Genomic DNA, 27,684 nt, shown 5'->3' with positions numbered 1-27,684 from the left:
CATGATCTGAGATGTTAAAACAGCAGGCCCCACCAGTTAGGTTGAGAGCTGCACAGAAGCCACCTTGTTTGGCTAAAATATAATCCAGCCCTAGGCGCAGCTGAAGGACAGCAGTGCGGGTCTCGGTTAATTGGGTGGCGACCAAGCGGAGGGCAGTAGCCGTGGCATTAGCCACTAGTTCAACCACTGCTTGGAGGCGGATGATGCGGTTCAGGTTATAAATGGGTCCTCTGGCGCCAGCTACCAACTCATCAGGGTTCCATGAGGCGGGGTCATAATGGGCTATTATCCGCTCAGGGGGCCATTCGTTCTCTCCCCACTTTTGGGTGCTTCCCCCTGCTACCCCAAAGATGTCTACACTCCGGCGGTGGCGCTGTGGCTGAGTGGAGGGTATCCACATGGGGGGCAAAAGAAAGGCGGGAAAACAGGTACCATACCAATAATCGGGGAGAAGGCGGTAAGCCGTGGGTCCACAGACCCAATGTATACCACCCTTGGCGTTAGTGAGACGCCTAGCGGTATGATTGAAAAGAACTCGGTTCTGTAGGCGGTGAAGATCCTGGCAGGAACCGTTACACCCGAGGTAAGTAACCCTACCGCCAACAGAGGTAACATTATCAAAGTCACAAGAACAAGTGCAAAGGGAGGTACCAACAGGGGTGGACTTGGTCTTACCCTTATGTTCTCCCTGGTACAGACAGATATGGCCCTTAACCATGTGGACCCGTAGGGTGGGAGGATGGTTCCACCCGGGCCAAAGTTGGGGATCAGATGATTTAGAAAGGCTGTGAATAAGAGACCGGTTGAAAGGGAGGGGTAGCAGTGGCATACCTCCAGTTGCATCCACGGGGCCAAGGGTGCAAACAGAACAGTTAGTTTTATTAGCAGTCTTGGCCATCATTTCGGCCAACTGCATCCAATGGTTATAAGAGTTGTGAGCTCCCCAAACATGCATTTGGTCCGTCAAGGTGGTGGGCGGAGGCTGGGTGGCGATCTGCTGGCCGCAGGCAGCAAACCCTATGAAAATAGCCACAAGGGTCAATACTATGGGAGATTGTCCACAAAACATGGATCGCTTCCACAGGCAGATCAAGATCAGCCCCAAGGTTATCAATGAACCGCCCAGGCATCCCAACCACCACTGCTGACTAATCCAAACCATGGTAGCCTAGGTGGTACTGGTAGGGGGTAGGATTCAGTTGCCCTGTTTTCTTGGGTTTTCCTAAACAATGGGGTGGTGAGGACTGCCAGAGATTGTGGCACGAATGTATAGTTTGGAGTAACTGAGATAAGAACTCTTACTGGCACACCATCCACCCACACAACACTCACAGGAGCCCGGATAGGATCAAATCTGTACGACTGGAACGTTGGAGACGCTGCCAGCGGGCGTCCCTCCCATCCACCTCTTGGTCCTGATGGCCTCTTCAGCCGTGCGTAGAGGTGTCAGCCCCTGGAGTGACACCAGCAGGGCGGTCGTCTGCCGGGAGTTTGGTAAAGGTCAGCCGGAGAGGGTTTTGGGAATCAGGAATCACAGTCCAGTCAGCGATGACTTCTTTTACACGAGTATGGTGGACCCAAGGGGTGATGCCTGCAACTTTCACAGCAGTGGGCGTCGAGAGCAGCACGGTGTAGGGCCCCTTCCAGCAAGGCTGTAGTGGAGTCTGAGACCAGTCTTTCACCCACACTTCGTCACCAGGTTCAAAGTGGTGCAGGGGCTCGACTAAGACACAGGGAGTGCGAGCCTGGGTCCACCTGTTGAGAGAGGAGAGAACTCGAGAGAGTGACTGAACATACTGATCTATTTGCATATCATGAAGGGGAGTGGGGGATGTCATGCGCACAAAGGGCACTGGCCTTCCAAACATCACTTCGAATGGGGAGAGATGGGTTCGCTTAGAAGGGAGGCTGCGCACACGCAGGAGGGCTAGTGGTAACATAGAGACCCAATTTGACCCTGTCTCCTGGGTCAATTTTGCCAATTGGTTTTTCAGGGTCCTATTCATGCGCTCTACCTTCCCTGAACTCTGGGGTCGGTAGGCAGTGTGCAGGTTCCACTTTATTTGTAGGGCTTTAGTCAATTCCTGCAGCACTTTATGTACAAAGGCAGGGCCATTATCTGACCCAATGGATCGGGGCAAGCCATAGCGGGGAATGATCTCCCGCAACAAACACCTCACAACTTCAGATGCTCGCTCGGTTTTTGTTGGCCAAGCCTCGACCCAATTGGTGTAGGTGCATACAGCCACTAGAAGGTATTGGTACAATCCACATCTGGGCAATTCAGTAAAGTCCACGACAAGGTCCTCCATGGGTGCTGTACCGCTGCGCTGAACCCCAGGAGGGGGCAAACGTCCAGTCCTCGGGTTGTTCCTTTGGCAGAGAACACACCTTCTGGAGACCTGAGCGGCTATCTGGTGAAGGTTAGTAAGGTAAAAACATCTCTCCAACTGTTTGGTCATGGCGTCCGGTCCTATGTGTGAGGATTCATGGTAACGTTGGACAACTTGCCGGGACAAGGACTCAGGTATCCATATTCGGCCATCTGGGGTAACGTACCACCCTTCCCTAGAGGTATCTAACTTCTGGGCCTCTGCCGTTGCTATTTCCTGGGGTGTATATTGTGGCTGCAAGGATGGGTCCAAAGCTGGTTCAGGTACCAGGGAGGCGACGAGAGCCACTGGAAATGGCTGCCGTGCTACTTCTTTAGCGACTTTGTCAGCCAGCCTATTTCCACGGGCCTCTTCACTGGGCCCCACGCGGTGTCCATAGCAGTGTATGACTGCTACTTGTCTGGGCATCCACACTGCATCCAAAAGGTCCATCAAAGCCTGGGGGTGAGCCACGTTGCTGCCTTTAGAGGTAAGCAGTCCTCGCTCCTTCCAGAGAGCTCCATGGGCATGCAGAGTGAGGAAAGCATATTTGGAATCCGTGTAGATATTAATGTCTTTTCCCTGGGCCAACTGTAGGGCACGGGTTAGGGCGATGATTTCTGCCAATTGAGCTGAAGTTCCTGGCGAAAGTGGCTGGGCCTCAATAACGTCTTCTTCAAGCGCCACAACTGCATACCCTGCCTTCCGCTGCCCCTCCTCTATGAAGCTACTTCCATCCACAAACCAGGACGGCCACTTGGGGTTTGCCTCATCCTTGAGGTCTGGTCTGCTAGAATATACTTCATCCATTACCTGCATACAATCATGAGCTGGGGTAGCACCCTGTGTGGCTGGTAACAGGGTGGCTGGGTTGAGGGCATCTGTAACCTGAAACTTTAGGCGGGGGTGCATCAACAGTGTCTGGCACTTCATCATCTTTGCCTGGGATAAAAAATATGTTCCCTTCATGTCCAGCAGGGCCGGCACTGCGTGTGGGGTGATGCACATGGTGTCCTGTCCGAAGGTGAATTTGTCAGCCTTTGCCAGTAAAGTGGCCACTGCTACCACTGCTCGCATGCAGGGAGGCAGGCCTTGTTCGGTGGGGGTTAGCCTCTCAGACAAATAGGCTATAGGTTGTTGCCAACTTCCCAACTTTTGGCAGAGGACACCTTTCGCTGTTCCATGCTCCTCATCCACATAGAGGGTGAATGGTTTCTCTGGGTTTGGTATTCCCAGCGCTGGTGCTTGTAGCAAGGCCTCCTTAAGTTGCCAGAAAGCCTGCTGCTGCTCCGGGCCCCATACAAAAGGGTCCTTTTCCGTTCCCCGGGTAGATTCATGAAGGGGCCGGGCAATGGTGCTGTAGTTCGGTATCCAGATTCTGCAGAATCCGGCTGACCCAAGGAACCCTCGCAGTTCCCTGCGGTTTTGGGGTTCAGGGATCTGAACAATGGCCTGCTTTCGTTCATCTCGTAAGGTCCGCTGTTGGTGGGAAATATTGAAGCCAAGGTATTTGACTGTCCTTTTGCAAATTTGTGCCTTGGCCTTGGATACCCGGTAACCTGCCCCTGCCAGATGATTCAGCAAATCTTGGGTTGCCTTTAGACAGGTGCCTTCACCTGTACAAGCCAACAAAAGGTCATCTACATACTGCAACAAAACCCTATTGGGGGAAGTGGGGAAGCTGGCCAAATCTGATGCCAAAGCCACCCCAAACAGGGTAGGTGAATTCTTAAAACCCTGTGGGAGGCGTGTCCAGGTATATTGGAGTTTAGTCCCTGTCCAGGGATCAGTCCATTGAAAAGCAAATAAATGTTGGCTCTCTTCAGCCAGCCGGCAGCAGAAAAAGGCATCCTTTAAGTCCAGCACAGTAAAGTATTTTGCTGTTGGTGGGATAAGGCTCAACAGGGTGTAGGGATTAGGAACATTTGGGTGAAGCGTCTCCACGGCCTCATTTACAAGCCGCAAATCCTGTACTGGGCGATAACCCCCTCCCTCTTTCTTTATGGGTAGCAAGGGGGTGTTCCACTGAGACTGGCACGGTCTCAGGATGCCGTGTTGTAGGAGCCTGCTTAGGTGGGTCCATACCCCTTCCGCAGCTGCGCGGGGGATAGGGTACTGGGGCACTGCTACGGGATTTGCAAAAGGCTTGGGCCTCACAATCAAGGGTGGTACATTCTTAGCCATCCCTGGAGGATTACCTTCTGCCCATACAGCTGGATTTACTTGCTCTAGAATGCAGGCGGGAATAGGACCCTCCTCTTCTTGTACCATCATGAGGCACCAGTATTCCTTCAATGGGGCTTCCATCACTAACTCCCCAGGGGGCAGTGTGGACATTATGGCCTCCCCGGTTGGCTTAAAAGTAATTTGGGCTTGCAGCTTTGTTAGCAAGTCTCTTCCCAATAAAGGGACGGGACATTCTGGTACATATAGAAAGTTGTGTTGTACTACTTGGCCTCCCAATCTGCAGGTGATTGGACGCAGAAAGGGTGCTTGCTGGGATTTTCCAGTAGCTCCCACAATGTTGATAAATTCAGAGGTAGGCTTGGTCACGGGGGTGGGGATGACCGAATAAGCGGCTCCGGTATCGACCATAAAAGGTATGAGCTGGTTCCCTGTTTGAATTTTGACCATGGGCTCACGGGAACCTACATCAGCTGGGCCCGGTCTATCCTAATAGGCATCTTCCCCTTCTCTCAGGGCCATGGCCCCAGGTTGGTGGGGTGGGGTCCACGAAGGACCCTGTCCTCTTCCTCTCCCCTGGGTCCTTGGAACCCATGGCTGTGACCGTGGGTTCAGGGCCTGGCCTCCAGTGCCCGCAGGCGTCCCACCCTGATTTTCTCTCTGGGCGTGTGGGCACTCCCTTTTCCAATGGCCTTCCTGGCGGCATATAGCACATTGATTACGACCCAGGCGAGCTCTCCTTCCTCCCCGGGCAGCGCCTGCTTCCTGTGGGGTAATGCCCCTCAGAGCCATAAGCTTTTTAGCCTGGTATTTCTCCTTCTTCTTCTGTGCTTCTTCCTCCCTCTGGTTATAAGTGGTCTGAGCTACATCCAACATCCATTCTAGCCTGTGTCCCATGAACCCCTCGGTTTTTTGGATTTTTCGGCGAATATCGGCAGTTGCTTGCGCCACGAAGGCAGACTTTACAAGCTGCGCCTGAGCCTCATCATCTGGGTTTACTGGGGTGTACTTCCTATATGCTTCTTTCAGCCGTTCTAGAAACACACCGGGTGGCTCATCAGGGCCCTGCACAACTTCAGCAATTTTGGCCATATTAATAGGGCGCTTGGCTGCCCTCTTCATTCCCTCTATTACTGTTCTATGGTAAGTTTCCAGGGCATTTATTCCACCAGGGTCATTGTAGTCCCAATTGGGAGTTCTCCTAGGGTATTCATTCTCTATGTCTGCATCTGTCCTATTCTGGGATCTCAAATAATCTCTGGCCCCTGTGTGTACCTTCCTGACTTCCTCTGTGGTTAGGAGGGAGTCTAGCAGGAGTTGTATGTCATCATAGGTGGGCTTGTAAGTTTTAAAAATTCCCTCAAATAATCTAATTATCTTTGCAGGGTCTTCTTCAAAGGCAGGGTTCTGATTCCGCCAATTGCACACATCTGCACTGGAAAACGGCACATGCTGCATGGTGTAGGTGCGTTCTGCTGGCACCCCATCCACGCCAGGCGGTCCCGGCGGGTCATAAACCCTACGGAGGGGTGCTAGAACATTTTGCCTCCCCTTTTCCCTTTCCTGGGCGCGATGCAGTGCCGCCCTGTCCCATGCCTTCAACCACTTCTCCTGTCTCTTTCTCCATTGGTGGGGGAGGTACCCAGCCGCGGAAAGTAAATGGGGACTAACGTCCACTTCAGTTTTGTAAGGGTCCACGTAACTCTGCACCCGTTTCATTTGTTTTTCTGTCCACACCTCTGTCAGGCCTCCTAGTTTCTCTCGAAATTCCTCATCCTCCTCCTCTCCTAACTCCGCTCCTTGTGGATCGTCCTTTGAGGCGGGGGTAAGCTTTCCTAATTCGGGGGAGGGACCCGGGGCACCGGTGTTCTCCGGATTAGGCCCTGGAGCTGCCGGTGCCGGTGGGGGTGCAATTGATGGCACATATGGTGGAGGCGGGCGAATCGCACCTCCCTCTTCATCGGGGGGGTCAGGGATCACTGGTGGGAGTTTCCTGACTTCACGCTGTACACTGCACAACTTTGCTTGGGGTAGGATTGTCCGGCACGCCCTCAACCAAGGGGGATTTTTATCTACATTTGTCTTCCAGGTTGAAATATATGGCACCTGGTCAGGGTGTACTTTAATAATGTTCTGCCATAATGGGTTTATTAGGTTTTCATCAAAGGTCCCTTCAAAAGGCCATCCAGTCCCTTGGGCGGGCCAGTCTACCGTGCAAAGAGTTCTTAATCTTTCTTTCTTCAATTTAAATCCCCAATCATCATCCTTTGTGGCGGCTTTCCAATTGTTTAGAAAACATTGCAAAGGGGTGCATTTACTATCGCCTGACCCCATGGTATAAGATACTCCGCACCTAATCCAGTAATCAATCACGCTCCAATCTCCACGTCCTGTCAGTGGCCCGGACGAGCTCGCGCTGCCGGGAACCGCACCTCAAGGACCACACGTCGCTTGGCCAGTGGCTCTGAGCCCCAACCTCTCATTCACTCATCTACACGCACTGGAGTATCTTCGCTCAACACACACACACACACACCTCCTCCTCCCTGTTCCCTTTTCCCTTTCCTTCCTTACCTAGCTGGCGACACCTTATTGTCACGGCCAGCCGGGGTGGATCAAGCCCCGCTATTCCTAAGCTCCCTTCCCGGAGTTTACCTTGACTTCCAGAGGTCACCCACGTCCCTTCGGCCGTCTCCTTTCTCCCGCGACCGGGTGTCTCCACTCAGGAGCGGTGTGGCTGGCTCCCCCTACGAACAGGCAGGGTGCGCGCTGGAACCTTGACGCCAATCCGAGCTGCTCACCGCGGTCACGCCTGGTCCCCTCCTCGATCCCCGTGGGGGAGCGCGGGATCCCGGACGAGCCCCCACTGAAATGAAGCCTTTTTACTTGGTCCCGTGTCCCTTCGCACGTGGCCCCACGTTGAGTGAGATAGGAGAGTCAAAGAACACCAGGGTGCAGTTCACGGAGAAAGGATTTATTTAACTCTGTACAGAGACTACCAGCGGAATTGCTTCCAAAGGCTGGCAGCACCCCACAAAAGCAATCAAACATATTATATACCCTTCACATCACCCCACCACCCCACTCCTTCCCTTGACCAATCCAGGCCACCCTTTTTGCCCCTTCCCTTATTTGGCACTACTACTGCCTGCTTGGCACGTTCTCATTGGCTCTATTTTCCCGCCTTTTGCATGGTCTGCTTGTTGTATGTGTCTGTCTCCCCCTCCCTGCTGCCCTGGCTACAACCTCCCCCTCAGTAATTTTCCACTCATACACTTGTTCCCTTCACCTGTAACCTCACTTCTCACAATGAGGGAACCGCCAGAAGGCCCTCGGCGCTGGATCTCAGTATCTGGGCTGAACAATGGGGGTGGAGACGCTCCTTCAGGTATACAGGACCCAGGTCTCCCAGGTCCTAGTTCAACACTCTAACCCATGGGTAGGCAAACTAAAGCTCGGGGGCCAGATCCGGCCCAATAGCCTTCTAAATCCAGCCCACGGATGGTCTGGGAATCAGCGTGTTTTTACCTGAGTGGAATCTGTGCTTTTATTTAAAATGAATCTCTGGGTTATTTGTGGGGCATAGGAATTTTTTCATTCCCCCCCCCCCAAAAAAAAATATAGTCCAGCCCCTCACAAGGTCTAAGGGACAGTGGACTGGCCCCCTGCTGAAAACTTTGGTGACCCCTGGTCTAACCTCTATTCCATGTCAGAGGCGTCCATGGGCTGAGATCAGGGTCCTTCTAGGAGCTGCTGCTTTTCCACTGGAAGCCTTGTACCCTGCGCCACCATTTCCACAGAAGCAAACGGGGACATTATAACACCTCTCCTCATACCAAGGATCATTACACAAGAGCCGAAATACTGTGTCTGCAATGGGCTCTCCTGGTCTGGCAGCTGAAACTGCAGGAGGGGGTGTTAGGGGGTTGTTATATATGGCCGCTTCCAGAGAATGTTTATTCTCACAATGGATGTTCCGGAGCACTTGTAATTCGTCTTGGCTCGGTTTTATTGTCCTAGCCATTAAGCAGAACAAGCATTTATTACAGGAAAGCCGCAACATCCTGCAACCTTAACCACTCAGTGAAGCTGCTCTGGGGCATGGGCGGAAAAGGATCAAGAGGCACATTTTGTAGCCATGCATGTGCATTTTGACACACATGTGTGCAGGTACCCTCCAACTTCTCCCTGGTAAAGCAGAGGAGGCATTGCCTGTGCTTGAGAACCCGCCGATTGGGTGGCCTACAACTCCCATCATCCTTGACCGCTGGCCATACTGGCTCTAGGGCTGATGGGGAGCTGGCGTCCAACAAAATTAGGAGAGCCACAGGTCAGTCATACCTGTGGGTACTGAAGTCAGTGAAGCTCTGTGTTTGGTGAGAAGATTCTCAGTTCTGGTTCTCAAACCTGCACGAATATATACGGAATTCTTTATACTCAATCCCTGCCCACTTTAAAAGTGGAAGCTGAATGAGTGAACTCTGCCCTCTTGCAAAAATGCACTGTTCTTATATTTCCCCGACCAGAATTTGTGACCTGGGGAGGAGGTTAACCTTAGAATTAATAGCAAATCTCCCCTTCCCTCTTTATCCCATCAAGGCTGGAGAGGAAACACACGAAGACCTGGGTCTGGAACATCCCACCAGCGAGTCTGGGGAGATATGATCCCAAGGAGGAAGGTAGGCGGAATCTATGGCTAATGTGTCAACGTGAGCATGGGAAGGTTATTCTCTATTTTTTTATTATTTATTAAAGATTTTCTTGATTTACAGAAGTGTTTGCAATGTCTCTCTCTCGTATTCCCCCCCCCCCATGTAACATTTTTACAAATCAGTTTGTAAATCAGTGGGGTGTGTGGAGATAGGCCTGGAAACGATGCCTTATGAGGAATGGCTAAGGGAGCTGGGCATGTTTAGCCTGGAGAAGAGGAGGTTAAGGGGTGATATGATAGCCATGTTCAAATATATAAAAGGATGTCACATAGAGGAGGGAGAAAGGTTGTTTTTTGCTGCTCCAGAGAAGCGGACACGGAGCAATGGATCCAAACTACAAGAAAGAAAATTCCACCTAAACATTAGGAAGAACTTCCTGACAGTAAGAGCTGTTCGACAGTGGAATTTGCTGCCAAGGAGTGTGGTGGAGTCTCCTTCTTTGGAGGTCTTTAAGCAGAGGCTTGACAACCATATGTCAGGAGTGCTCTGATGGTGTTTCCTGCTTGGCAGGGCGTTGGACTCGATGGCCCTTGTGGTCTCTTCCAACTCTATGATTCTATGAAGAATCTGGCCCACCATGGCTAGATGGCACAGGGGGTGCCAGGCCCGTCACCTGATTTCTCATAATGTGCAATGCTGCCCTGCTAAAAATCAAGCCTCCCTCCACACCTTGAGTTTAAAGGGGCTTTCCCTCCCCACAAAGTGCTCAAAGGAGCCAAGCAATCATTAATCCTTGGCTCTCACAGCTGAATGTGTGAATGAGCTTCATTGATAACATTGTGGTTCGAGGTGATAGGAGGCAGTGCCAAAGCTCACTGCAAGCCATCAGGTGATGGAGAGGCATGCCGCAAGGTGCCTTTAGACCAGGATGACTCTTGGATGATTCCCCCATGAGATGGCAACATTGATTATCTCCTGCCAGGCATGTCCAAAGTCTGTTTCAGGGGCCTAATCCGGCCCGCCGCTCAGTTTAATCCAGCCCTTGTGGCAGTTTATTTCCTGGGGTAAAATCCTAAAAAACCCTCAACAACTTCAACCCCTCAGCAACTTCAACCCTAAAAAAAAAAAGGTCAACAACTTGAATCCTAAAGGTCAACAATTTTGGTTGGCCCTTTAGTTGGCCCTCACGGCCCTTCACTTCTGGCCCTCTTTGAAAAAGATTTGGACACCATTGCCTGATGCTAACACAGGGAGGGGAGCAGGATTTGAAAGGCACTATCAGCAGGAGGGAGTGCTTAGATCCCGCCCCCCACATTTTCCCCAATTTTCTCAACCACCCCTCCTAGGAATGTAACCCATTTTGACCCCAGCTGGCTTTGAGTATGGAAATGAGCCCAGGGTTTTTGGGAGGAGAGGGGGAGGAGGGGCATTTGTTGTTGTGACCCCATGGACCAGAGCCCGCCAGGCACCCCTGTCCTCCACTGCCTCCCGCGGTTTGGTCAAACCCATGCTGGTAGCCTCGAGAACACCGTTCTCGAATGTGAAGTGTGTGGGGGGGTGTAAAGGAGAACTGGTAGGTAGAAGGAAGGGTTCATACACAAAGCAAACATTTGTGTGGATTTATTGTATTCCAGATGATAAGGAAAAAATCCTAGGGTGCAGGGATTTACGGGTCTGGCGCTGTGGGTTAAAGCCTCAGTGCCTAGGACTTGCCGATCGAAAGGTCGGCGGTTCGAATCCCCGCGGCGGGGTGAGCTCCCGCTGTTCGGTCCCTAGCAGTTCAAAAGCACCCCTGGGTGCAAGTAGATAAATAGGGACCGCTTACTAGCGGGAAGGTAAACGGCGTTTCCGTGTGCGGCTCTGGCTCGCCAGAGCAGCGATGTCACGCTGGCCACGTGACCCGGAAGTGTCTCCGGACAGCGCTGGCCCCCGGCCTCTTGAGTGAGATGGGCGCACAACCCTAGAGTCTGTCAAGACTGGCCCGTACGGGCAGGGGTACCTTTACCTTTACCAGTCAGCAAAAGAAGGCGTCTCCAGCCAAGTTATAGAAGCAAAACAGTGGTCTTTATTTGCTGCAAACACACAAAGAGTAGGAACCCTGTGCGTGGGGTTGCATGAACTTTCAAGACCTCTCCCCATTACCCATACTACATTTTTCAACAGCATCATCCGATACATCACAAATATGTCACAAAGTAGGAACATTTTGGCATGTAGAAACATGAGCCCATCACCCACCCCTGTCAATCACCCCAGTTCCCAACACCTTTTAACTACCCTCTTCCCCAAAGAACAATAAAAGTATTTACACATCCCCCTAGTTGCAAGCCTTTCCTGCGCTCTTTCTTTGAACATATCTGGATTCAATCCACCATCCCATGGATTTCCGTCTGAGGCATGTGCTGCCCTTGATTGCCTCCTGCATCCTATTGTGAGGCTAAGTTGACGCCTTATTGGAGGGGCAAGGGGTATGTGACCTTAGGTTTAAGGTGTTATGGAGGCAGGGGGAGCCTTCCAGAGGAGTCATTAGCACTTGGAGCCAAGGAAATCAGTCAAAACGTTGAATTTTGGTGATTATTTGTGAAGCTTCTACAGTGTTCTATACAGTAGAGTGGTACCTTGGGTTAATAACTTAATTCGTTCTGGAGGTCCGTTCTTAACCTGAAACTGTTCTTAACCTGAGGTACCACTTTAGCTAATGGGGCCTCCTGCTGCTCCTGTGCTGCTGCCGTGCGATTTCTGTTCTCATCCTCAGGTTAAGAACAGTTTCAGGTTAAGAACGGACCTCCGGAATGAATTAAGTACTTAACCTGAGGTACCACTGTATTACTATTAGGCATTATTAGCAAATACATCTGCCAGAATCACCTGTAGTTCTACTGCAAGTTTTTGGACCTAATCTAACAAGAAAGAGATACTACAAATTCACCATTTTATTTTAAAACTTTATCTTTTTTCTACATAAGAATAGAAAGGAATGGCATTTCTGACTGACACAAATTGTTCAGGGGGCCTGCTCTGGTATACCAGTGAAACTCTTTTAATGACCTTTTCTCTTGCCTGTTTCAAAAGTGTGTTGGGGGGGGGGGGTAAAAACAGCAGCACTTTTTCTGTGTGATAGAGGGGAACACCAGAAACTGCCTGATTTTGTGATTTAAAGACTGTCTCTGGAACCCAGATTGCAGAGATGTGGCATTTTGCAGACATTTTCAATCAAATCCACAACCACAGGGTCTAGAAACTTGCTTCTGTGCATCTTAGGTTTCCTGGGAATCTAAATATAATACTTCCCTCTTCCTTATGTATGCATGAGAGTGAGCACACACAGTAATTATTATTTGCAGAGGAAATAATCTTTAAACTACTTTATCTCATACATTCCACAAAAAACAGTGTCCATCTCTAACAACAACAAAAATAATCCTATATAGTGGTACCTCTGGATACGAACGGGGTCCGTTCTGGAGTCCTGTTCGCATCCTGAAGTAAACGTAACATGCGACTGCGTGTCTGTGCGTGCGCAGGCCGCGTTTTGCCGCTTCCACGCATGCGAGTGACGTCATTTTGAGCGTCTGCGCATGCGCGAGCGGCGAAACCCGGAAGTAATGCACTCCGTTACTTCCAGGTCACCACAGAGCACAACCTGAAAATAATTAACTTGAAGCTACTTCAACCCGAGGTATGACTGTCCATGCACAAGTATGTTACCTCCATCATATTGAGCTAATTCCCATATATTATTATTATTATTATTATTATTATTATTATTATTATTTTATGAATTGCCTTCTACTTGACACTCAAGGCAATTTACATTAGAAACGAAATATATAATGAAAAGCAAAAAGCGGCAACTCAAGATCGGCTGGAAAACAATACAATGCAGACCAGACACCTGCGGAGGAGACATTTCCTTTTTCAAATTCCCCTTCACTCTTGAAGTCTTGGGAGTCTGAGAGAAGCTTAATTTCGCACCTGCTGCTGGATTACAGGCTGCCACCAAGGTATTTTTTCTCTCCCACCATTCATATTCCCCTCAAGAAATGCTCCCCTGTGCCAGTAGTTAAGAAGGCCCGATTAGGATCTGAATTCTTCCGGAAGCCAGGCTTCCTTGTTATCTCCCCTCTTTTATTCTCCCCACCTTTTCTTTTTTTGCCAAAGGTCTGGCTCCGAAAGATAAGGAAACACAAGTTCCTGACATTTCACTTTACAAATCGCAGGGAGGCAACACGCAGCCATAGCGAAGCCCAGAACTCAGGAGCCTCACATCTTTGTGGAAGCAAAGATATAAGAGACTCAGCCGCAGTTTTGCAGCAATTCGAAAGACGTGCTGGACAATCCATTTAGTATCTTCTCTTTTGCTCACTCCCCCTTCGCTTCCTCACACATCCCACACACATTCACACAAGTCACATTCAGTTCCTTCTTATAAATATATAGGCATTGCTCTCATATGCCAGCCACAGTTCACTCTCATACATATACAACATTCATGCACAGCCCAGTTGGACGATAATTCACTTGTGTCGCAGATGCTGCTCTGCACTAAATCTTTTCTCACTGGCAGCAAACAGCCTCGTGTGGTCCCTGCTGTAGGCCTTAGGGGACGGCAGGTTGTTGTTTTCATTGGACAGCAGTTCCTGAACATTCCATTACGTCACAGCAGCTGAACCAATGACTAGGGAGGGCTCATTTCAGATAACGGAAGCCAAGGCTCTTGCAACCAACACTGAGGTTTCAAAGGCAGCAATCTACATTACATCAGTGCACTCCTCCCATCAATTTTACCTGATTTGGGGGATAAATGGACAAAAAACCCACATTTTTCTCTGAAAATCTCAGACTAGGGCTGAAGGGAAATGGGAGTCCAACAAATCTGGATGTTAACGGAGAAATATGAGGGCTTCCTTGGACAAAAAGCAAGGACACCAACCAGGAAAATTGGAGCAAAACAGCAACTAGTAGGCTTGGTCTTTATTGAGACTGTCGCGACAGGACTCCAGCTCACTGCAAGACGAAGCAAGATGGAAACCCCAAACAAAAGAGCTCCCAAACTTTTATTAGCTGCTAATCCCCATGTTACACCTCTCCAAACTACATCACTAATGCATCATGGTTACATCATGAAAGGGGAGGTCTGGTGGCAGTTATCTGAGCATCCTGGACCCTGCCCCATGGTTCTCCTTGCCCTCCATCAAGTGTAACAAAAGAGATATTTACATTTCCCTGTTTCCCAGCCAAGTTAATCACACCCTTTTGTCTTCATCTGGGTTTGTTATTTCTGGAATGGCTACCGGTCTGGCATTCAGGTATCAGGATGCCAGGAATTATCACTCAGGCAGAGGGGCTGCTGAGTAGCTGAGCTCACATGTCTATATGAATTTCTGAAGTTTTCCCTGTGAGCCAATTGTTGTTGTTGTTTAGTCATTTAGTCGTGTCCGACTCTTCGTGACCCCATGGACCAGAGAATGCCAGGCACTCCTGTCTTCCACTTCCTCCCGCAGTATGGTCAAACTCATGCTGGTAGCTTCGAGAACACTGTCCAACCATCTCGTCCTCTGTCATCCCCTTCTCCTTGTGCCCTCCATCTTTCCCAGCATCAGGGTCTTTTCCAGGGAGTCTTCTCTTCTCATGAGGTGGCCAAAGTATTGGAGCCTCAGCTTCACGATCTGTCCTTCCAGTGAGCACTCATGGCTGATTTCCTTCAGAATGGATAGGTTTGATCTTCTTGCAGTCCATGGGACTCTCAAGAGTCTCCTCCAGCACCATAATTCAAAAGCATCAATTCTTCGGCGATCAGCTCTCACTTCCATACATCACTACTTGGAAAACCATAGCTTTAACTATACGGACCTTTGTTGGCAAGGTGATGTCTCTGCTTTTTAAGATGCTGTCTAGGTTTGTCATCGCTTTTCTCCCAAGAAGCAGGTGTCTTTTAATTTCGTGGCTGCTGCCACCATCTGCAGTGATCATGGAGCCCAAGAAAGTCAAATCTCTCACAGCCTCCATTTCCTCCCCTTTTATTTGCTAGGAGGTGATGGGCCCAGTGGCCATGATCTTCATTTTTTTGATGTTGAGCTTCAAACTATACATAGATACATTTATCATTTGGCATTGTGCAGCAGAGGCCCTTTGAATAGATCATCAAGAAACTCTGATGAAGTGTTTTGTGAGGACAAATCACAAAAGTCACAAAAGTGATTTTGGTAGTGGGCTGCATGTGCGTATCTGCTGGAGGGGCAACCCCCCCAACCTATACATAAATTCCTGCAACAGGGAGAACACCACATTGGCGAGGCCTGCCCTGGAGCATTACCCAAGACTTGGGCGGAATTCAGACAGCCTGGTGGGGGGCATCAAGGATGAAGGCCCTGCATCTTATACAATGGCATAGTGAGTCCCCACTGCCCTCAGTCTCCCATGATTGATTCATCTCTGTCTGGTTTGGGGCACCAGATTGTTTGAAACGTTCTGAGGCATTTCCAAGACAGACACACAGAAATGTTCCCACAAACAACGGTAACCCCTTTCCTGCCTCCCTTGGCCAAGAGCCAAAGGCTGGCACTGCGGCAGGAATCCTCCTGGAACCATCTGGGAGAGCTCTGGGCCTTTTTTCAAGCCTTGGAGATGCACAATCAAAGTCAGCAGCCTTCCCTGCAACCCCAAGTTAAATGATGGAGACCGTTTTGTAGGCTGCTGACTTTGCATTCTAAAAAGCACCAGCTTAAAACAGTGAGCTGCATTAACACCCCCCCCCCCAAAAAAACACACACAACTGGTATGCTTTCAAACTGCTAGAGCACCATATCCCATAGTCGCCTTTGACTGGACTTAACCGTCCAGGTGTCCTTTTGTTGTTGTATAGTCATTTAGTCATGTCCGACTCTTCGTGACCCCCTGGACCAGAGCACACCAGGCACTCCTATCTTTCGCTGCCTCCCGCAGTTTGGTCAAACTCATGCTGGTAGCTTCGAGAACACTGTCCAGCCATCTCATCCTCTGTCGTCCCCTTCTCCTTGTGCCCTCCATCTTCACCAACATCAGGGTCTTTTCCAGGGAGTCTTCTCTTTTCAAGAGGTAGCCAAAGTATTGGAGCCTCAGCTTCACGATCTGTCCTTCCAGTGAGCACTCAGGGCTAATTTCCTTAAGAATGGATGCGTTTGATCTTCTTGCAGTCCATGGGACTCTCAAGAGTCTCCTCCAGCACCATAATTCAAAAGCATCCATTCTTCAGCAATCAGCCTTCTTTATGGTCCAGCTCTCACTTCCGTACATCACTACCGGGAAAACCATAGCTTTAACTATACAGACCTTTGTTGGCAAGGTGATGTCTCTGCTTTTTAAGATGCTGTCTAGGTTTGTCATTGCTTTACCTTTGCCTTTAACCATATTTTGCAAATCAGCCAGTATTTACCAAGCAGGCAGTCTCTGCTTCAAAATCTCATCAGTGTTGTGAATTCATTCAGGTGACTTTGGGTGAGCCGCTATTCTCTCAGCCTCTGTTTTTCCATCTGCAATATGAGAATAACAAAGGCTCGCCTGACCTGTTTTTTTGTTAGAATGACTGAGAACAGGCCAGTGAAGATTCTGAAGTCCACACACACACACAGCAAATGTGGATGACTCCGCTGGCAATTTGATTGCTCAAAGCCTCTTAAGTATTTGTGTTTAAGGCATTGTAGCCCCCCCTCCCAAGCAGCCCCCCCCCCGCCAAGTTAATGGCCCACTGGATAACTTTTCCTAGTCATGTTTGTGACCTTTCTTTAAATAGAAGCCGTGCTGTCAAGTTGTCAGCAACAGAGATGGCTAAAGCGAAATTACTAAGGGAGAGTAAAATTGACAAAGCGTGAAACGAAATTAACATGCTGTCTGACAAGGTGGCAACCTAAAAAATCTGATTACTGTATTCTAAAAGGTGGCTCCTGGCTTTTAAAAGACAACAGCCATCAGGTAAAGCCATTAAATGCATGATCTTTGAAAAGGATGGAGCGGGGTGTGATTACAGCCTCTTCCATAGCTGGGAGCCCACAAACACAATCAATCAAAGTTTCCGCCTTTCATTTCTCATATTTGCACTCCATCTGTCTACCAATGAGCTCAGGGCAGCACATGCTGTATATTCCTGTCTTATTCCCAACTGGAGTACAGGACCCGGTTCTGGGCACCATATTTTAAGATGGAGGTTGACACTCTGGGCTGTGTCCAAAGGTGAGTGACCAGGATGGCACTGGGGTCTGGAAAGTGGTAACCAAGTCTGTGCACACACTCATAAGAACATAAGAAGAGCTCTGCTAGGTTAGGCCCAGTGCCCATCTGTTCTCAAAATAGATGCTGGTGGGAAGCTCATAAGCATCACAAGACCCCTCTCCCCTCCTGCAGTTTCCAGCAACTGGTATTCGGAAGGATCCTGCCTAGTTGTGTCTTGCCATCATAGCTAGTAGTAGCCATTGATAGCCTTGCCCTCTGTTAATTCATCCGGCCCTCTTTTAAAGGCATCCCAGTTGATGGTCATGGCTGACTCCTGTGGCAGTGAGTTCCACAGTTTAACAATGCGCTATATGAAGAAGCACTTCCTTTCATGTGGCTTTCCAAAGGCATCCGGAGGGAAACAGGATCCAACAGGGCTATTCTTCTGCTAAGGGGTGTCATGCAGAAGAGGGGGCAGGACTGGAGCCAATGGGTGCGCAGATTTTGGCTCAGCATTAAACTTCCTAATGATACAAGCTGTTTGGCAGCGGAACAGATTAGCTGGGGAGGCGGTGGGCTCTCCTTCGCTGGAGACATTCAAGCAGAGGAACTAGATGGTCCTCTGTCAGGAGTTCAGCCTCTTGCCTCCTGCAGCGAACAGGTTGGGTTGGAGTAGATGACCGCCGTGGTCCTTTCAAGCAGTACGACGTTCCAGGATAATTTTGCGCTTGTCGTTTTGAGAGGCATGAGTCACCTTCTCTTGACACGTCTCCAAAGTAACCTACTATAAGAACGTTTTAAAACACAGCAAGCTCTCGCGCGTGCAATCAACTAGAGGCACTCCATCTGTCTACCATCTATTTGATGGGAATGCAGTGTGACGGGTTCCTTTGGGACCAAGGTCTTCTCCACAGTATCTGAGATTACTGGCCAAAGGTGATTCCCAGACCCGGCTTTAGTGTTGCTACCCTTGCAATCTGATGCAAATCCACCTGCCTCTCAAAAGACATGGGCCTTTCCACTTTTGGTGGCAACCAGGATGGTGGTGGGACCCTGGAAGTCCTTTGCTTCTCTGTTCCAATATTCCTGGTTTTCCAAAGCAGGGAATATTGCCTCTTGCAGAATGATTTGCGGGCACACGCGCTAAACCCTGTCTGTGGTGCCTACCCCTTTTCCCAAATGATAACACAAGAGACCAGAGTATGGGTTCAAATTGGCCACAACTTTATTGAATTTTAGAAGTGGGAAACTTGGCACAGGCCTTGGCAGATAACCCTCTCAGCCCGCCTGGCTGAGGATATGCAGGCAGTTGAGACCCAGTGGGAGGGGACTGCAAAGCGCAAACTTACACAGCATGCCCTTACACTGACCTCGCCCGGCGAGTTTGACCTACGTGCCGCCGCTCTATGGCCAGGGACTCCCGGGTTTTTGCCCTTTAACGGGCCCTGCAAGCGCCGCCGCATGGGGAGGGAGCATGAACGCACCCCCCCGACTTGATGTTAGACTAAAGGCTACCTTGCCAAGGCCTAAAACCACCAAAGTTGTGACGAAATTGCTACGGGGAAGGCGAAACCTGCCAATGCAGGGGAAATTCCTTCCCGGTTCTGAATACAGCAACCATCTTACGACCGCGGCAGCGCCCGCTGACCTGGAACGCAAAATATTAGCCTGTAAAGAAGAAATCGTTAAATTGAAGATCACTGACCTAAGCTGAAATTAAAAGGCAAGAAATATTAATTGAGGGAGGGTGGGTGATCCCAGAAGGAAGAGCAGCAAAAGAGGCTTGAGCCCAGGAGTCAGCCTCTTTTCCTTTGGCCTTAGGCCCACCCCCGGCCGGCTGTCCATTGTCCTCCCTGGCCGGGGGCTGGTCAAAGGCCAGCTCAGGCAGGTGGGTGGCACCCGCCCAGGTGAGCCTCGCTTGGTGCCACAAACCCCGCCCACCTGTGGGGAAGGGAGGGCGGATATTGCTCCTCATTGCTAGGTGATTAGCGGATCTTCTAAAGGAGACCACTTTGATAAGGTCGGGTTTCAATTTATTCCTTATTTTAGGAATAATATAGAGGCATCTTGTCCCATACCAGCTCATTTGTCCTGGAAGGAAGAAAACCAAAAGAGGCTTGGACAAGGGGGTCAGCCTCTTTTCTTTGGCCTTAGCCCCACCCCCGGCTGGCCCTCCATTGTCCTCCATGGCCGAGGGCGGGTCAAAGGCCAGCCCAAACAGGTGGGAGTCACCACCCAGATGAGCCCCACTTGGTGCGGCAAACCCCGCCCACCAGTGGGGAAGGGAGGGCGGAAATTGTCATTGCGGAAACGTTATACCAGATCTGACAGATGCTCTGTGGAATTTTTCTTTTCTTCCCCTCCTCCACATCTGATTGAGTCCTGCTGTTAATAATAATAATAATAATAATAATAATAATAATAATAATAATATACCCCGCCCATCTGGATGGGTTTCCCCAGCCACTCTGGGCGCCTTCCAACAAAACACTAAAATACCTATTAAACATTAAAAGCTTCCCTGAACAGGGCTGCCTTCAGATGTCTTCTAAAAGTCTGGTAGTTGTTTTTCTCTTTGACATCTGGTGGGAGGGCGTTCCACAGGGCGGGTGCCACTACCGAGAAGGCCCTCTACCTGGTTCCTTGTAACTTGTCTCATGTATAGAGTCAGGGTGGTGCAGTGGTTAGTTAGAGAGCCGGACTAGGACCTGGGAGACGAGGGTTCAAATTCCCCACTCGACCATGAAGCTCACTGGGTAACCTTTGGCTAGTCACTGCCTCTCAGCCTAACCTACCTTGCAGGGTTGTTGTTGGGGATAAATTGAGGAGGGGGGACACCATGTATGCCACCTTGTTCTTCTTGGTGGGATATAAATGCAATAAACAAATACAATGAGTAAAATGTATTACGTGTTCGCAGGCTGCACAGTTATTGCGAACCATTGTGTGTTGTTCTTTCTTTCTACGAACTTTCTTTTAAATTTTTTTTTCATAGAATCATAGAATTGGAAGGAACCCCAAGGGTCATCTAGTCCAACCCCCTGCAATGCAGGAATCTCAAGGAAAGCATCCATGTCAGATGGACTTCCAAGGTTCTTTCCTTGCAATTGACCTCTGTGCTCAGGGGTTGCCACCTATCTTTTCTTTCTTTTTCAACAGCTCTGCTCCTATGCCATCAACAGCAGCTTGATGCATAAGAATTAGTTTCACAAAGAAACAAATTGCTTTTGCTCCCTCCTTTGAAAAATCTTAAGTCTGTTTAAGGACGCGGGTGGCGCTGTGGTCTAAACCACTGAGCCTAGGGCTTGCCGATCGGAAGGTCGACGGTTTGAATCCCCGCGACGGGGTGAGCTCCCGTTGCTCGGTCCCAGCGCCTGCCAACCTAGCAGTTTGAAAGCACATCAAAGTGCAAGTAGATAAATAGGTGGAAAGGTAAACAGTGTTTCTGTGCGCTGCTCTGGTTTCGCCAGAAGCGGCTTAGTCATGCTGGCCACATGACCCGGAAAAACTGTCTGCGGACAAACGTCAGCTCTCTCGGCCAGTAAAGCGCCACAACCGCAGAGTCGTTCACGACTGGACTCAACTGTCAGGGGTCCTTTACCTTTACCTTTTAAGTCTGTTTAAGGTCTCTGGGTCAGGCTGCGGTTAAAGACGCAGGAGCAGGGCAAGTGGGAAAAGTGGCAACTTTGCAACCATGACTCCTCCTGCTGCTGCTGCTGCTGTGTGTGTGCGTGCGCACGTGCGTAGTGATCCTGCTGCCAGGGACATACAGTGGTACCTCGGGTTAAGAACTTAATTCGTTCCGGAGGTCCATTGTTAACCTGAAACTGTTCTTAACCTGAGGTACCACTTTAGCTAATGGGGCCTCCTGTTGCTGCCACACGATTTCTGTTCTCATCCTGAAGCAAAGTTCTTAACCCGAGGTCTATTTCTGGGTTAGCGGACTCTGTAACCTGAAGCGTATGTAACCTGAAGCGTATGAAACCCGAGGTACCACTGTATAGGAGGAATTGTTGCCTGGTCTTTCAGATCTCTTGATACTTACAGGTACTCAAGATAAACATGCAAGTGCTCATTCCCCAAAGCCGGAGGAGGCAGACAGAGTAGCATCTCCCCTTCACACTCTTCATGTTTACTGTGACAAGCAGGAGTGAAGCATCAGAGTTTATCCAAGTATAAACCTGCTCCTTAAATCTATTTCTGGCTGCTGTGTAGCAGTTGTGCCCATGCTACTGACGCTACTGCACTCTAGTGGCTAGATGGCAAAATGCATGCGCAGGTTTCCGAGGACGGCATAAGGAGGATTATGCACAGCTGTGAGGGTGTTTCTTCTTGCTTAAGGACACATGGATGATTCAAGCCCACAGCGTGATGCTATGAGTGCCCTCCTATTGGTATGTGGATTGGCCGCTACTCTGGCAGTACCCTCCCCTTGCTATCATGACACCCTTTGCATCATTTCATGTTTCCACAGAGAGGTAAGAGACACTCCTGTCTTCCACTGCCTCCCACAGTTTGGTCAAACTCAAGTTAGTAATAATATAATAATAATTTATTATTTGTACCCCGCCCATCTGGCTGGGTTTCCCCAGCCACTCTGGGCAGCTTCCAACAAAGATTAAAAATATATTAAAATGTCACACATTAAAAACTACCCTGAACTAGATGTTTTCTAAATGTCAGGTAGTTGTTTATCTCCTTGACATCTGATGGGAGGGTGTTCCACAGGGCAGGCGCCACTACCCAGAAGGCCCTCTGCCTGGTTCCTTTAGCTTTGCTGCTCGCAGTGAGGGAACCGCCAGAAGGCCCTCAGCGCTGGACCTCAGCATTCGGGCAGAACAATGGGACTGGAGATGCTCTTTCAGACATAGTGGGCCGGGGCCATAGCTTTGAGAACACTGTCCAACCATCTCGTCCTCTGTCATCCCCTTCTCTTTGTGCCCTCCATCTTCACCAACATCAGGGTCTTTTCCAGGGAGTCTTCTCTTCTCGTGAGGTGGCCAAAGTATTGGAGCCTCAGCTTCAGGATCTGTCCTTCCAGTGAGCACTCGGGGCTGATTTCCTTCAGAATGGAGAGGTTTGATCTTCTTGCAGTCCATGGGACTCTCAAGAGTCTCCTCCAGCACCAGAATTCAAATGCATCAATTCTTTGGCGATCAGCCTTCTTTATGGTCCAGCTCTCACTTCCATACATCACTACTGGGAAAACCATAGCTTTAACTATACGGACCTTTGTTGGCAAGGTGATGTCTCTGCTTTTTAAAATGCTGTCTAGGTTTGTCATCGCTTTTCTCCAAAGAAGCAGGCGTCTTTTAATGGGGTCACGAAGAGTCGGACATGACTAAAAAACAAAGGAGATTGATAGCAAAGAGAACAGAGAGTCTTGGGGCACCTTAAACACTAACAAATAAATTATGGCATCAGCTCCTCTGGATGAAAGCCCACCTTGCCTGATGGTCATGTACCCACTGGGCCATAGAGTAGGCCAAAATAAGTTTGCTATGACGGCAAAATTGATCTTCCATGTTTAGAGGAAGTTAGGGCTGCCATATGTCTGGATTTTCCTGGACAGTACCAGGATATCAAAGGCTGAATTGACATCCAGGGGGAATTTCCAGAAGTGCTTTGTCCTGGATCTTAGGCAAGTCAGTCCAAAAATTGTGAGGTGGTTTTTTTGTGTGTATGTGTTTTTGTAAAATAAAACTCAACAACTTTTTCGGGTGTCCTGATTCTTTTACTTTTTGAAATATGGCAACCCTAGAGTAAGTGTACCACCAAACACCCATTCCTGAGGAGCAACAGCAGATTCTTCTTCTCATATTTGCATAATGTGGGTCAGATGTGCAGCCCTGACCCACATTCGAATGCCCGCCCAATTGACGACTTGTGGTCCAGCAGAGAAGTCTGCACTGTGCATGCAAATCTTCTCAGCTGGGTTTAAGGAGGAGCATCTTAACCAAGTTTAGACCAATGGCCAAAATGGAACTTTGGGAGGGCTTTTGTACTACTCAGGGCAATGGCTCATTGGTATGGTGGCAAAATGGAACTTCCATGTTTAGGGGCAGTATATGGCCAAGTGCCAAGTGCTGGGAAGACACAATGCAAGAGAGCCACTGCTTTCATGCCAAGCTCACGGGCTTCCTAGAGGCCCCTGGCTGGCCACTGTGGGAAGCAGGATGTTGGGACTTGTTAAGACTTTGGACTGATCCACCAGGGCTCCTCTTACACCCAAATGGCTCTCTCACACCATCTCCACCCCGACCTGGCCACAGTGATCCATGCGACGGTCATCTCCAGGCTTGACAACTGTAATTCGCTCTACGCAGGGCTGCCCTTGAAGCTGTCCCAGAAACTCCAGCGGGTACAGAATGCTGCAGCGAGGCTCCTCACGGGGTCTCTGCCATGGGAGCATATTCACCCAGTGCTTTTCCAGCTGCACTGGCTCCCGGTGGAGTACAGGGTCAGATTTAAGGTGCTGCTTTTGACCTTTAAAGCCCTTCACGGCCTAGGACCCTCGTACCTACGGGACCGCCTCTCCTGGTATGCCCCACGGAGAGCCTCAAGGTCCATAAATAACAACACCCTGGTGGTCCCGGGCCCTAAGGAAGTTAGATTAGCTTCAACCAGAGCCAGGGCCTTTTCAACTCTGGCTCCGGCCTGGTGGAACGCTCTGCCTCATGAGACCAGGGCCCTGCAGGATCTGATTTCTTTCCGCAGGGCCTGAAAGACAGAGTTGTTCCGCCTGGCCTTTGGCTTGGAGCCAATTTGATTCCCTCCCTCCCTCTCTTTTTTCTTTTCCTTCTCCTCCTGCGATGAGGCTACATTTTAATATTTTAATGTTCCATTATTTTAATGTTGTATTTTACTTTTGTTTTTGAGTTATAATCATTCATCTTGTTTTTATTATTGCTTGTAAGCCGCTCTGAGCCCGGCCTTGGCTGGGGAGGGTGGGGTATAAATAAAAATTATTATTATTATTATTATTATTATTATTATTATTATTATTAAAAAGTATTGGCTGCTTCCAGCCTGACTCTCATGTTCTTAGCCAATATTCACAAGGGATTTTGGATGCATATTTGTGTGTTGTAGCCACACCAACGCCCTTGGTCCCGTGGGCATGGATGTAACTGCTCGTAGTGTTGCTACACCTCCATCAGGTTTTTGTTTCCCTTTATTATTCTTTCATTTTTATTTTAGGTTTTTATTTATACTTTTCAGGTTTATACATGTCATTAGTTTTACCATCCTTTTGACATTTCAAAACTTGACTTCCATCCCCCTCTTTCTGCCGTTCTTTAAATTTGTTTTTAAATATCTTCTGCATATCCAAATTCGTTTAATTTGCCCATTTATTCATCTACTTTAAATATATACTCTTATGAAACTGCAGCTGATTGTAATAATCCTGCCATTGTTCTTTTCTGTTTGCAATTTATCTGTAAATTTTCAATAAACCATTTCCATTCTTTTATAAAAAAGGTTTGTTATCTTGATTTCTTATTCTTCCGGTAAGTTTCACCATTTCTGCATATTCCATAAGTTATTGTATCCATTTGTCCTTTTACTGGGACTTCTGCTACTTTCCACTTTTGGGCGAGTAGCATTCTTGCCGCTGTAGTAGAATACATAATTAAATTTCTATTCTTTATTCTTATTTCAAGGGTTTCCATTCCACTTCCCACCCCCCACCCCCCAAAAAGTCCAGAGCAGCTCAAAAAAAAAGAAATCCTCGCTTTAGGTTACAGACTCCACTAACCCAGAAATAGTACCTCGGATTAAGAACTTTGCTTCAGGATGAGAAGAGAAATCATGCTCTGGCGGCATGATTTGTATTACCTAACAATTTTTATTGTTAGTTTGGGGTGGGTTCTTCCTGTTTTGGGGGGGGGGGCTGTTGGTTTTGTCTGTGTTTTGGAGTGTGTGTGTGTGTGTGTGGTGTTTTACCTGTTTTTCTTCTATTGGATTGTCATTATGTGATGTTTCTTAGGTTTCCAAAGGTGGCCCCAGACTCAGAAAAGCTTGTTGATGATTGGTCAAACCACTTCATTTTGGGCCAGTGTGCCTCTGCTTCTGACTTTCAGATACAGTGTTACATCAGGGTACAGACGCTTCAGGTTACAGACGCTTCAGGTTTCAGACTCTGCTAACCCAGAAATAGTACCTCGGGTTAAGAACTTTGCTTCAGGATGAGAACAGAAATCGCGCGGCGGCGGCAGCAACAACGGGAGGCCCCATTAGCTAAAGTGGTACCTCAGGTTAAGAACAGTTTCAGGTTAAGAACGGACCTCCGGAACGAATTAAGTTCTTAACCCGAGGTACCACTGTATAGCACACAGAGAGAGAATGTGTGCATTTGCTGCCCTCTGCTGTTATTGTACCATACAAGTTAAAGGTCGAAGAAATTACTCTGGATGAAAGGCAGGTGGCAGAAGCCTTTGGCTCGCCAAATGTTGTGGGACTCTAACTCCCATCAGCACTAGCAAGCATAACCAAGGATCAGAGTTTATGGGAATTGTAGTTCCCCAACCACAGAGAGCCACAGATTCCCCCCAATGGAGAAAAGGGCTGTGATGGCTCCTGCTCTTTCTCCAGGAATGATGTATAGCTCAGTTAGTTAGAGCAGCTCTACATAGCTCCATCATCCTGGACCTGTGATGGATGCTGGCGGGTGCTGATGTGAGTTGGAGTCCAATAACACCTGGAGGGACGTAGGTGTCATTATTCCAGTCTGCTAGGTGGTAATAGATGAGAAACCGGGCTGCAGGGCCTCTCCTCTTTCCTGTGACACGGCAGAAAATTATTTTCTGCCTGTAGTATTCTACTTTTTATTATGCATTCACTATGTAATTTCATCATGCACATTTGTTTTCGAACTCCGTTGATTTATCTGTATTTTCATGGTTTTATTGTACTTTTGTTTTTCAGAGTCTGCTTTTATTGCTAGTTTGAATGAATATTTTATACTGTTTAATGGGAAAGCCCTTAGATATCTTATATTTGAATCTTGCTAAATGAATAAACAAACCCACATGCCCTGTCCATAATCTGAATTCCCAGGCAGGATGTGTTAGCAAACTGACCATAACCCTTGGGAATTATTGTTGTTGTTAATTGAATTTATATACCGGTTCGCAGGTCTCAGGGCGATTTACATTTCATATGCTTACATTTTAGAAGAGTGCATGAACAGCCCATTGAAATTCTTAGCCCTGTTTGTGAGCCGAGAGATTGGGGGGAATCATAGATTCATAGAATCAGAGAATTGGAGAGTGGGAAGGGATCACAAGGGTCATCTAGTCCAACCCCAACGTGCGGCTCAAACCCACCACCGGAAATTAAGGTCCTCATGGTCTACCGACTGAGCTAGTGTGGCTGATCAATGAATTTTCCGAGCAGGGATAGAAATTAGGCAATATTGTGTTGGCAGTGGGGGTCACCACAAGCAGCAGAAGTAGCACAGGTTATTTCCCCCTCACCTTAAGCTTATGGTTTGGTTTTGGTTTTGCTGCAGCTGCAAGGGACAGCAGCAGCAGCAGTATCTGAGTGGGCAGCCTGGGCACCATTTGGCATCCTCCTCAAAACCTTGGACCTGGCAGTGTTTCAGGGCGTGGAGAGTGGGGAATGGCATCTACCTGCCTATTAAGTAGTGGGTTGACAAAGCAGTTGACACAGAGATTTCTCCGAGTGGTTCTTTATAGTAAGCTGGAACTGAACTGAACAGCAAACAGCTCAGCCAGCCTGCTTTTATAGGCAGGCGGCTGTCAACATTGTAACAACAACCACCCAGGGTTTCCCTCCTAAAGTAACTGACGGGGACCTGAGTGAAAACTATATACAGTGGTACCTCGGGTTAAGTACTTAATTCATTCCGGAGGTCCGTTCTTAACCTGAAACTGTTCTTAACCTGAAGCACCACTTTAGCTAATGGGGCCTCCTCCTGCTGCTGCCGCGCCGCCGGAGCACGATTTCTGTTCTCATCCTGAAGCAAAGTTCTTAACCTGAAGCACTATTTCTGGGCTAGCGGAGTCTGTAACCTGAAGCGTCTGTAACCTGAAGCGTCTGTAACCCGAGGTACCACGGTACACGATACTCCTGGTGGCTAGGGTGAGAATTTCAATACATAACACTACCAAAAACCCGAGAGGAATATTCAGAGAAAATTCTGCCAAGCTGCCTTCTTTTTTCCTGTGTGTGTGTGTGTGTGTGTGTGTGTGAGAGAGAGAGAGAGAGAGAGGATGAAACATCTCAGAAATTGTATTCGGAAAACAGGGCCTGCCTATAAACAA

General features: G+C 48.8%; 1 protein-coding gene across 1 annotated transcript in view; it reads left to right on the top strand.

Annotated features, from left to right (window-relative positions):
* GABBR1 (gamma-aminobutyric acid type B receptor subunit 1) overlaps positions 1 to 27,684 on the top strand; it is a 190,217-nt gene that overhangs the window by 47,060 nt on the left and 115,473 nt on the right. The window contains exon 2 of the mRNA XM_083424773.1: positions 9,156 to 9,235. Within this exon, the coding sequence (XP_083280899.1) occupies positions 9,218 to 9,235 (18 nt within the window). The 5' untranslated portion in view covers positions 9,156 to 9,217. The remainder of the gene's footprint in view (positions 1 to 9,155; positions 9,236 to 27,684) is intronic.

This window comes from Podarcis tiliguerta, assembly GCF_965153285.1.
Source record: "Podarcis tiliguerta genome assembly, chromosome: 2".
NCBI classification, from domain to species: Eukaryota; Metazoa; Chordata; class Lepidosauria; order Squamata; family Lacertidae; genus Podarcis; species Podarcis tiliguerta.
This window is presented reverse-complemented; position numbering and strand designations above follow the sequence as displayed.